This window comes from Artemia sp. Qi Xiang Cuo, chromosome 5 (genome assembly GCF_049724085.1).
Source record: "Artemia sp. Qi Xiang Cuo chromosome 5, ASM4972408v1, whole genome shotgun sequence".
In the NCBI taxonomy this organism is placed as follows: Eukaryota; Metazoa; Arthropoda; class Branchiopoda; order Anostraca; family Artemiidae; genus Artemia; species Artemia sp. Qi Xiang Cuo.
The window spans coordinates 31,443,911-31,456,998 of NC_142798.1; the positions used below are offsets into that span (position 1 = coordinate 31,443,911).

The following is a 13,088-nucleotide window of genomic DNA, read 5'->3' on the forward strand; positions in this document are numbered from 1 at the left end:
TTTTTTTTTATTTAATTTCTGATAGTTTTTTAGTTAATGCAGATTTTATTTGCATCAAAATTTTACTTTTCTTTTGCTAAATGGATGTCTTTACAAATTAACTTACGTAACTAACTTCTATATTCGTATATTTTTCTTCTGGCAAAAAATACAAAGTTGCAGATTTTTGCAGATATGAGCTTGAAACCTATGTAATAGGGTTTTCTGATACGCTGAATCTGACGGTGTGATTTTCATTAAAATTCTTTCACTTGTAGGGGATGTTTCCCCCTCTTTAAAAAACCGGGTAAATTTTCTCAGGCTCGTAGCATTTGATGAGTAATACTAAACTTAATAAAATTTATATATTTAGAATCAGCAATATATACACATTCTTTTGATACATTTATTGACATCAAAATTCCGTTTTTAAAAGTTTCGATTACTATTGAGCCGTATCGCTTGTTTTTTTATTTTTTTTTTATTACGTATATGTTATTACGTATATGAGGGTGTTCTCCTCTTAGTCAATACCACGCTCTTTACGTTAAAATTTAAAAAAAAAATTTGATTCACAAACCCCTGAATCACAAAGGCCGTTTAATTAGAATAGATAGCTCTTTTGAAAGTACTAAAAAAAAAACTGTAGCGTAAAGAGCGAGGTATTGACTTGGGGGAGAACCCCCTCATATACGTTATAATTTCTGTTCGTTTTAAGTTCTAATATTCCTTCTTACATTTCAGTTGAAATGTAATTATTCCGTATATGAAAGGGGCTGTCCCCTCCTCAACGCTTCGCTCTTTACGCGTAAGTTTTTTTTTGTTTTTTAAAATAAATTTGTGAGACGGAGTCAAACTTTAGCGTAAAGAGCGAGGCGTTGAGGAGGGGACAGCCCCAAACCCCTGAATCACAAAGGCCGTTTAATTAGAATAGATCGCTCTTTTGAAAGCACTAAAAAAAAACTGTAGCATAAAGAACGAGGTATTGACTTGGGGGAGAACCCCCTCACATACGTTATAATTTCTGTTCGTTTTAAGTTCTAATATTCCTTCTTACATTTCAGTTGAAATGTAATTATTCCGTATATGAAAGGGGCTGTCCCCGCCTCAACGCCGCGATTTTTACGCTAAATTTTTTTATTTTTTTAAATAATAAAGTCGTGAGACAGAGTCAAACTTTAGCGTAAAGAGCGAGGTGTTGAGGAGGGAACAGCCCCTTTCATATACGGAATAATTTCTGTTCGTTTTAAGTTTTAATGTCGCTCCTCACTTTCAATTAAAAAAAATTGTTTTTTTTTTATTTAATTTATGATAGTTTTTTAGTTAATTCAGCTTTTATTTTCATAAAAATTTTAATTTTATTTTTCTAAATGGATGTCTTTACAAATTAACTTACGTAACTAACTTCTATATTCGTATATTTTTCTTCTGGCATAAAAAACAAAGTTGCAGATATGTGTAGATATGAGATTGAAACCTATTCAATAGTTTTTTATGATACTCTGAATCTGAATGTGTTATTTTAATTAAAATTCTTTAACTTGTAGGGGATGTTTCCATCCTATTTAAAAAATCTATTAAATTTTCTCAGGCTTTTAGCCTTTGATGAGCAATACTAAACTTAATAAAATTTATATATTTATCATCAGCATGATAAACACATTCTTTTGATACATTTATTGACATCAAAATTCCGTTTTTAAAAGTTTCGATTACTATTGAGCCGTATCGCTTGTTTTTTTATTGTTTTTTTTTTATTACGTATATGTTATTACTTATATGAGGGGTTTCTCCCCTTAGTCAATACCACGCTCTTAAATTTAAAAATTAAAAAATTTTGGATTAACAAACCCCTGAATAACAAAAGCCGTTTAATTATAATAGATAGCTCTTTTGAAAGCACTAAAAAAAAACTGTAGCGTAAAGAGCGAGGTATTGACTTGGGGGAGAACCCCCTCACATACGTTATAATTTCTGTTTGTTTTAAGTTTTAATATTCCTTCTAACATTTCAGTTGAAAAAACTTGTTTTTTTTATTTAATTTCTGATCGTTTTTTAAATAATGCTTGGAAATCCGGCGCCCCCTTCATAGAAATATCCCTTACCCCAAAGAAACACCCTCCACTGAAATATTCTCCAGAGTAACCCCCTCCTCTAGCCCCCCCCCCTCCAGAAAAAATCCTTCCTGAAAATGGTTGTATACTTTCCAATAACCAATAAATAATGCTGGCAAGTCCGGCGCCCCCTTCATGGCAATTTCCCTTCCCCCATGAAAACGTCCTTCATGAACAGATCCTCCAACATACCCACTGATCCACACTTCCCTCCCACGATCATAAAAAAAACCTCCTTAAAACTTCTGTATACTTCCCAATAACCAATACTAGGCCTATATGTTAACATTGGGTAAAGTTCATAACTTTTAGCCCTCCCTCTGGGACCTTCGGGGGATTAAGTCACCCTAAAAGACATATTTATCATATTTTCGACCATGCTGAACAAAATGGCTATCTCAAAATTGATCGGGTGACTTTGGGAAAAAAATAAACGTGGGAGGGGGCCTAGTTGCCCTCCATTTTTTTTGTCACTTAAAAAGGGCACTAGAACTTTCAATTTCCGTTCCAATGAGCCCTTCCACGATATTCTAGGACAACTGGTTCGATACGATCCCCCATGGGAAAAAAAAAAAAAAAAAACAAACAAATAAAAACGCAACCGTTATATTTATTATGGAAAAAAATTTAAAATACCACATTTTTGTATATAGGAGCTTCAAACCACTAAAGTAGGGTTCTCTGATACGCTGAATATTATGGTGTGGTTTTCATTAAGGTTCTATAACTTTTAAAGGGTCTTTCCCTCTTTTTTTGAAAATCAGCCAAATTTCTTCAGGCGCATAACTTTTGATAGGTAGAACTAAACTTGATGAAAATTATGTGTTTGAAATCAGGATTAAAATCCGCTTCTTTTTATGTATATAATGGTATCAAACCCGTTTTCTTGAGTTTCGGTTACCATTGAGCCGGGTCGCTCCTTACTTACAGTTCGTTACCACGAACTGTTTGATAACCGATACTTCTTTCTTTAGATCATTTCCAGGCCTCTGCCTTACTCCATTACTGACTAACCAATCCAACCTCTTTTATTGTTTAAAATTATCCAATTTCGATTCTAATGAAAAAATCTTACTTTCCAAGCTTTTAGCCATTGCAAAAAGTCCATTGAGCGATTTTTCTATTTATTGGACGTTTGGATTGTAATCGATGGAAATAGCATCATGATTTTTTTTTTTTACTATAATATCAATTGCTTAATTTGCTGTATCAGGGTCTGATAGTTTAGCCTTAACTTGACGGGAAATCTCGGCCGTAAGATTCATTTGTGTCCGATTTAATTCATCCTGGGTAAAAGCTATTTTTTGCAGGATTAGGCTAGGTGCCAGCGAGTCTTCTGCAATAACGCTCGCTGGGTTTAATGTTAGATAAGTAGGTGATGACGATTTATAAATGTCTAGAAACGAATCTAATTCGGTAAATGCTTTACCAACATCTCTTTCCGTTCTTTTGCGAGCACTAGCGTTATCCGAAATTAATTTCAAATTAGATTCTGGCACTTGGTGCTCAGAATGATTGCCATAGCAAAAAACTGTGTATCTCCATACTCCTTTAGCACCAGTTTTTGACTGCAAAACAATTACCGGACAAGAGGGTAAACTATTGAAACTAGCAAGAACAATGTCAAAAGGCTTGAATTTTGACATGAGCGTAGCACTGAAAATAAATAATTACTTATCTTTGAGTGGGCCAATTAATCCAGTAATTTGCAAATAATTTCAAGTAATTGCAAGTAGTCCAAGTATTTCAATGCACGATTCAGATGATAATAGTGCTGAATACTAATCCAAAAATAATCCTTAAGCGGTAATCACATGCAAGTCACTTGTGTAATCAGATGTTAGCATAATAAATTTCTTTCTACGCAAAATTCAATAGGCACCGTGCCTAGGTTTATCCACAAGTAAAAAATCAATCCATGAAATGTACTTTTTTGTTTTAAGATGTGAACTGGTCAGAGACTGAATGAGACTCCAATTAATAGGGCTGATAACCCGAATGCCTTTTACAGACCAGAAGATAATTTGCCCTTCACTAAAAAAAAATTTTTTAAATGTTTTCACTTTTTTTTGCTTAAAGAAGTAAAAAACTTTTTTTACTCACTTTTTTTACCCATTTTTTATTTTAAGGAATAAATATCAATATAGGTAAATTAAACTGACAATCCACGGTCATTTTTTTTCAGTAAAGCCTAAGTTATGTTCTGGTCTTGAGAAGGCATGGGGGTTATCATCCCGAGTAATGTTAATTTTTGCTCGTTTTGAGTTTGACTCGGCTATTTATTATAATTTCTGTTCGTTTTGAGTTTCATTTAATTGTTGATAGTGATTTGTGGTAGTTTTACGCTTGGAAGATTATTTTACTTTATTTCTGCCCATTTTTGGCTTAATAGAGCTTTTTATTTTTTCTTTGAAAACTTATACTGTGGAAAAAGTTTTCAAATTGATACAAATATATGACACCGTCATTCAGCCAGGGGGGTGGGGGCTGACATCCTTCTTGCCCCCCCCCCTTATGGTTGCCCATGTATATATATATATATATATATATATATATATATATATATATATATATATATATATATATATATATATATATATATATATATATATATATATATATATATATATATATATATATATATATATATATATATATATATATATATATATATATATATATATATATATATATATATATATATATATATATATATATATATATATATATATATATATATATATATATATATATATATATATATATATATATATATATATATATATATATATATATATATATATATATATATATATATATATATATATATATATATATATATATATATATATATATATATATATATATATATATATATATATATATATATATATATATATATATATTTAAAATATTATTTCTACTAAATAAGTTTATCAAAGGAAAGTAAAGAGCTACATTAAACCAAAAATAAGCAGAAAAAAGTAAAGCAATTTTCCAAGCGTAAAACCATCAAAAGAAAGCATCAATGAATAGATGGAACCCAAAACGAACAGCAAATAACAATAAATAACTGAGTCAAACCCAAAACGATAAGAAACTAATATAAGTGGGGCTGAAATCCCCCATACATTCTGAAGACCAGAACATAATTTCACTTTACTGAAAACAATCCCTATTCCGTGCTAAATGTTCCTATTCCTCATAAAATTGAAAAGCAAAACAAAAAAAAACAACAAAAACATCATAACCAATATTACTGAACAAAACAATTACAAATTAATGTGGATTGACAGTTATTTTAGCCCTAAACTCTTAATAATTTTGGATTTATTAAAGTTAAAAAAGTGAAACGCATAAAAAGTATTTGTTTTCAGTTAAGCGCAAATTATGCTCCAGTCTTCAGAAGGCATAGGAGGGGAACCTCTGATATTCAGCATACCATCAGATTCAGCATATCAGAGAACCCTATTGTAGTGGTTTCAAGCTCCTATATATAGAAAATTTGGAAATTGTTTTTTTTTTTTTTTGCCAGAAGAAAGATCACCGATGCGTATTTATTTGTTTGTTTGTTTTTTGTTTTTTCCCAGGGCTGATCGTATTGAACCATTGATTCTAAAGGATCAGGAAAGGGTTCATTTGATCGGAAGTCAAAATTTCTAGTGTTCTTTTTAAGTAACCAAAAATATTGGCGGGCAGCTTGCCCTGTTTCCACGCCTCTTTCCCCTCAAAATCACCTGATCAAAATTTTGAGACCAGAGTCCCCGGGGAAGGTATGCAAGCTATAAATTTTGCCCATTGTTTACATACAGTATTGGTTATTGGGAAGTATACAGATATATTTTAGTTTGTTTTATTTCGGAGGGGGGGGGGTTACTACCCCCTTCCTAAGGGGTGAGTTTTGTCTGGAAATTTTCCCATCAAATTAAGCTTATCAAATAGCTCTATCGTAAAGGTTTCAATGTCCTATCCACAAATTATGAAAATTCGTATTTTTTAGACTGATGATCACGAATTCATGTTTATTTGTTTTTCTGTATCTTTGTTATTTTTTTTTTTCATGGGTGATCATATCGAACAAATCTAGAATATAAAGGGGAAGCTTATTAGGCAGGGCATTGAAAGTTATATCGATCTTTTAAAGTTCCGAAAAAGATTTTACCACAGCAAAGTAACGATTTGCAGCCATTTTATCGCACAAAACTACAATTGTGGCCATAAGTGCACCAAAAGCCATCGAACTAAAATTATGAGATAGCCAATCAATTTAAAAGTGTCTAAAAACAATATACAGAGCTTTCCAGTTTCAGAGACAGTAATGTTACGCTAATATAAATATTCACTTCAAAGTTTCATTTAACTAAATTACCCATCTGAGGCTGGATAGAATTATGTACAGTGGTGTATAATTGCGCAAAAACATTATAGAAGAGGGCCGGTGGATCTTTGTGTAGTTGGAGGAGTGGCGTTGAAGCCTCAAAAGGTGTGCTTCAACATCCAAATTTCTTAATTCTCCATGAGCCTTCAGATAAATATAGAATAAAAATTTGGGAGGCATGCAAGAATTATTTTCTGAATTGTCTTGGTTGCCAACAAAGTTGGAGTCGATTTTCCCAAGTCAAGGGAAAATAACCAAGTAAAAAATTTTAAATGAGCGATATAGTGCCATAAAGGCAAAGGTATACAAAAGAAAACTGATCACTTTCAATGGATGCTTGAATTATGTAGACTTATGATAGTTTTGATAAGACTTTCGAAGACGCTAAATTTCAGCCAGAGATGGTAAACGGGGACTGGGGGGGGGCCCAGTTTTTCACCTGCCACATAGAAAATTACGCCCCGGAGTATATCCAAACAAAAATCAACATCAATGAATAAATTGTATGTAAAATTCGGATTACTGTTTTGTAACGGTGAGATTTTGAAACACACCGTTTAATCTCTAAAGAACTATAAAGACTAGGAATGGAACACTCGATATCAGCCCTCCAAATTTGCCATCAATTTATAGCAATGTAATTTGCCTGCATTTGCTGATTAGATAAATCTTATCTCCCTCTCTCCACTCCCTTTACTCTCTCTCTCTCTCTCCCATTCCTTTTTGAAGATATTTCCCGACTCCCTTTTGCATATGTACCTGACTCTTAGCTGCCCTTTTTTGCTAATTAGGTCACGAAGAGCTGAAAGGCTTATGATTTAGACTCCTAAAATACTTTCTATGGTATGCATACGGAGTAAGAGGGCAATATTCTTGCAGAGTCGTAAGCAGGTTTATTTTACCCCTCCCTTGAAAACACTTAAAGGATGAAGAACACACTTATCAAAATGGTTCACTTGAAGATGCTACGCCCTGGGACAGAAGTATGCCCTTTCCAACTCCTTGCTACGGCACTGCATTCAGGGTTAAATATGTTATAGTCCAGACTAGGCAGAATAACTGTCTATTTTTCATTAAAGGTTATCGACTGGATGAAAGAGCCTACAGGTTTAATCGATATCTTAAACTTTGCTCCTTGGTCGTGTGACGAGACAATTGTTGCCCCGTGTTTTCAAACTGTCTGTGAGTACTACGATGTAGATGGCCCTGAGACAGGTAAGCTGCGTTTTCTGTGAAATTGAATTACCTGCATCCAGCTTTAATCAACTTAATTCTTACTTCATTTTTCTTTTTAAATTAAATACCTCGTTACAAAATGGAAGGCAACAAAATTTTACAAAGGTAACCTCAAGAAATTTGAATTTTTACATCATTAAACTGCAGATCTTCAAATAAAAAATTAATCATATAATCAGTTACTTCTGAGCTATTGGTTATAAAGTTGAAAGTCAACTAGAGAGTTCAACAAAAAGTTTGGCTTCATATATACCTTCAGCTGTAATATTTCTATTGGCATCGTGAATATCGCTGGAAACATATTTAAATTGCCTATATTTATTCTTCAGCCAAGATCATTTCCAGAAGGAATTACGGGGCTTACCCCCCCCCCCAAATAAAAATTGTCTGGATCGTAAAAACTTCACGAAAACGCATACACAAGCAAATTTTTTATGTGTTTTTTTGCAAATCCTCCCTAAAAGAAAATTCTGGATGTGCCCTTGTCTTCAGTACATTACCTGGGAGTGAATTATTATGTTTTACATGTGATTAACCGGAAAAAAATATTTAAAGAAAATAAAATCTAAACCTATGGAGACAAACAAAACAGTGTAAAAAAAAGTCTGTTAAACTGTCTCTGAAATTTGCAAATTCAAACCAAAAGATTCTTGGATCCACAAAATAAGCAAAATTTTGTATATGTCCCAAGGCATTGTTAGGTTTATTAGGAGGGATGTAAGACAATTATAAAGGTAGGGATTATTACATCAGGAAAGAGCATGGAATGGAGGGTCAAATCCTACGTTTCTTTTCCCTTTTTCTCATGCAAAAAAACATACAACAGTCACTAATAAAAAATAAATAAATAAATCTTAAGACCAGTAAAACTTGAATTTGGTATTCAAATGATTCTTAAACAAACATTTTTTTTTTTTTTTTTTTTTTTTTAAGGCAATAAAGTAAAGTATGAATTTTATTTGGAAATTTGAAGTTTATGGGTCATTTGTTAGAATTTTTGAACCGTTCTTCCTAAATAAGTATGGTGTTGTTTAAGTATATGTTTTATTGTTTGTTGAGGTTTTTGTAAGGGAAGAATGGTTCAAATTGTATTTTTTTCTTTTTTTTATTTTTTTTTTATGGAAGCTTGAAGGGGTAATATAAAGTTTGGAATGTAATTGACGCCACCGCCAAAGGATTTTCCTAAGGAGGGGGAGCATCCTACCAGCGGGACGTGCGTTGTATTTTGTTTTGTTTTTATTTGTGTTGTAGTATGCCCTGGAGAGTAACCTGTTGGATTTGACTGCCTTAATTCATTTTTAGTTGGTAAAAGGTTTTTTTTTCTTTTCTTTTTTGAAAAAGGGAGTCTAAAGTTAGGATGATGAAAATGTTATATTGGATTAATTTAGTTATTTTAATTTCAGAGACATAAAGGAGGAGTAAATAAGGGAAGAGAAGTTTTTTGGTGGTTGTACTTGGTTGAAGTTTGTAATTTTGTTGAATTTATTTTTTAATAGGAGATAAATGAAGATGAGGGGTAAAAGGGAAAAGGGGAAAAAATGGAAAAAAGGAAAGGGGGAAAAAATGAAAATATAGGATAAAAATACAGAAAATGATAATGAAGGCTAATAGTCCATATTAAAATTTTTGATCATGTTAAATATTTATGGTAGCAGACTGTGTGTTCATCAATATTGTTTGGATACCCAATTTTAAAAAGTAAATGTCGTTTTTAAATTAGTGTAGGTGACATTAAAGTGTTGAAATTATGTGAAAAAGATTATCATGTCACCGAGAGGAGAGGAGGTGGGATTTAAAAAAAGAAAGAAAAAAAATCACTTCAAACAAGAGTTTTGCTACTGTTCCCTTCTCTAACTGTAAAACTTTAAAGCCTACTGCTTCTTTTCTGAAAAACTACTTTTTTGGAAATTTTTAATTAATCCTTTAATCATGATACTGTCCAATCAAATGAGCCCTCTGCTAGGTCGTTAATAACAACCCTTCCCTACAAAAAGGCTAAAAATATTTCGGGTACCTTTCTCGCCATTTGTTGGGCCTTTTTTTGTGTTCCCTTAGTCCAAGGACTTCAGAATTTAAGACTTTAGCCGACCGAAAAATTTTTGTTGGCTGTTTCTAAGTCTCTCTTTGGAGGGGGAATCGCCCAAAACAATTTTTTTACATTAGATTCTTCTTGGATCAATGAATTACGGCTGTAAGCTTAAAACTAACCAGGGACAAAGGTTTATTGAACCGTTTTTGGGACCCCTAATCCCCCCCCCATCAAAACTTGTCATCCTTTTGACTTGGAGCCCGATACCTGAAAGTTTTAAGCTACTCAACACCCAAGATATTTATGTACCTTTTTCCACTATAGAATCTATCTGGTAACCTTTGGCAATTAGCACAATTTACGGCCCTTACCCCAAGCACCTTGTAATCTTTGAGTACATATTTATTGGACATATTATTGAGTGGCCAGACTATAATTTGCAATTTACTGAAAAAAATACAAATTATTATGAATTGTCAGTTTAACATACATATACTGATATTTAGTAATCAAAATGCTAATATTTTTTCATTTATTAAAGTTATGAAAGTAAAAACATTTATATTTTTTCGGTAAAGGGCAAATTACGTTCTGGCCTTGGGAAGGCATGTTTTGAGCCCTACTCGTGTTAAGTGCTGCTCTTTTGAGTTTGACTCGGTTATTTATTGTAATTTCTGTTCGTTTTGGGTTTCATTTATTTATCGATGCTGATTTGTGGTAGTTTCACGCTTGGTAGATTATTTGACTTAATTTTTTTGCTAATTTTTGGTTTAATGGAGTTCTTTACTTTTCAGTGAAGAACTTATTTTGTGGAAAAAGTTTTTTTTTTTAATTAATACCTAGAAAGAGTTGTTTTCTTAATTCAAACTGTCCAAATACTTTACCCCCCCCCCCGCCTTATGTGCAAATATATTGCACAAATTATGTATTTCCCGTGTATTCTGTGCCTTGCCTTTGTCTTGTCTCGCGCTAAGCCAAAAAAAAACTAACGAAGAAATCGGTTTGTTCTCGAGTTTTACGCAGCGTAAACTTGAGTGAGTGGCGCATAGTACACAAGTACCGCGATTCCTTCCCCCAGTGGAAATTAAAAAAAAGAAAACTCAAATAAAATTCTCAAACTTGGAAAGCCTTATTTTACACGGAGGGAGGGGGGGGGGTATTTTCTGGGGGTTATTTTCCGCGGGGGGGGGGTATTTTCCTCGGGAGTTATTTTCCGGGGAGTATTTTCCATGGGGGGGGTATTTTTTGCCGGAGGGCATTTTACGGGGGATGTTTTCCGGGGGGGTATTTCGGAGGGGAGGGGTTGATTGCCGGGGGGGGGGGTAGTAGAATGCTAATATTGAATTCTACTACTTTATGTTCCTTGGCACGTTTCCAGAGCATGTACTTATGGATTCTAGTACTTTATGTTCCTTGGCACCTTTCCAGAGCATGTATCTATGGTCAAGGTTGTATAAGAGAATTAGACTGTTTTTTTTTTTTTTTTTTTTGCTATTGATATCAATTACACAAGAACCATACAAGAAAACCCACGTCTGAGGCACTACAGTTACACATGGACATTGCAAAAAAAGCTGGCATGGTAACAACCATACACGTGGACATTGCAAAAAAAAATAATCAGACTGGTTTTTGTTATTGATATAAATTACACAAGAATGTGCCGGTTGACGTAGACATTTTAAAAAGTGACCTTTACCTATAAAGTGCCCAAGCATGTTTCTAGTTTTGCTGGAAATATTTCACATCTCTCTTGTGATATTTAAATATGACATGTTCATGGTTCTTTTAATCTTTTTTGCTCATAAATTTGACATCGTGTCTGAGCTTTTTCTGAAAGACTTTAGACTACTGTAATTATTTAAAAGGTATAGTTTATTTATTCTAAAGATAATGACTTAGGCCTCAACGGCAAATCATTTTAATACTTTTCCACAGGGGAATTTCCAATAGGTATGTTAAGATTCAAGCTAATTCTTGTAGGCTACCATTTACAATAGCTTTACGGGGGGAGTGAGATACACACTATACTCTGCTAATAAATGTGACATCGTGTCTGCGATTTTTATGAAAAACTTTAGACTTCTATAATTATTTAAAAGGTATAGTTTATTTATTCTAAAGATAATGACTTAGGCCTCAACGGCAAATCATTTTAATACTTTTCCACAGGGGAATTTCGACTAGGCATGTTAAGATTCAAGCTAATTCTTGTAGGCTACCTTTTAAAATAGCTTTACGGGGTTTGAGAGTGTCGTCTTATTCTGTGTGTTTTTTTTTCTTTACTTGGTGGTCATTCAAAAGCGAGGATTTTTGTTAAATAAATAATTCTTGTACCTTTTAAAATAGCTATACGCGGTTTGAGAGACTCTGAAAACAACTTCAATCGTGGCCCGCCCCCCGCGATCAGAAATTAAATTATAAGAAAGTTTTTTAACTGAAAGTAAGGAGCAACATCAAAACTTAAACGGGCAGAAATAGAGGCTGTTTCCAAAGATTTAGGATTCATTAACTTTAGTGTTGCCAGTCAACAGCTATGAACTTGAGAAAATTGCCTGATTATCGAAAAATGAGGAAACACCCTCCAAAAGTCCACAGGAATGGAATTGTCTTCAGGGGGGAATTTTCCATGGAAGAGTTGAAGGGTATTTTTACGTGAAAACAAGTTCAACCGTGGCCCGCCCCCCGTGGTCAGAAATTAAGGTATAAAAAAGTTTCTGCAAGTGAAAGTAAGGAGCAACATCAAAACTTCAACGGACAGGAATAGAGGCTGTTTCCATAGATTTAGGATTCATTAACTTTAGTGTTACCAATCAAAAGCTATGAGCTTGAGAAAGTTGCCTGATTATCGAAACATGTGGAAACACCCTCCAAAAGTCGACAGGAAGGGAATTGTCTTGAGGGGGGAATTTTCCATGGAAAAGGGGAAGGTTATTTTTACATGAAAACAACTTCAACCGTGGCCCACTCCCCCGTGATCAGAAATTGAATTATAAAAAAGTTTCTTCAACTGAAAGTAAGGAGCAACATCAAAACTTAAACGGGCAGAAATATGGGCTGTTTCCAAAGATTTAGGATTCATTATAAAAAATTTTAACAAGAAATCTCTGAATAAAATATTTTTGGAGGGATGGGAGCGGGGTGTCTTAGAGTACTTATAGTGCTGTACTGTGGGCCGAGTTGCTAGCGAAAAACCCGTGTGAGAGACTTGAAATAAAAATTTTTTACAAGAAATGGCTGAAAAGTGTTTTGGGAGAGATGGGTATTAGTCTCTCATAGGTGGGTGTTGTCTGAAACCTATAAAAATAAACTATTTCCGTAAAATCTGACCTAATAAGGGTTTTTACCGCAA

At 33.4% G+C, this 13,088-nt stretch overlaps 1 protein-coding gene across 1 annotated transcript in view; it reads left to right on the forward strand.

Annotated features, from left to right (window-relative positions):
- LOC148952035 (chitin deacetylase 8-like) overlaps window positions 1-13,088 on the forward strand; it is a 199,642-nt gene that overhangs the window by 181,872 nt on the left and 4,682 nt on the right. Inside the window, exon 6 of the mRNA XM_089089492.1 lies at window positions 7,551-7,686. Coding sequence (XP_088945618.1) covers window positions 7,551-7,686 — 136 coding nt within the window. The remainder of the gene's footprint in view (window positions 1-7,550; window positions 7,687-13,088) is intronic.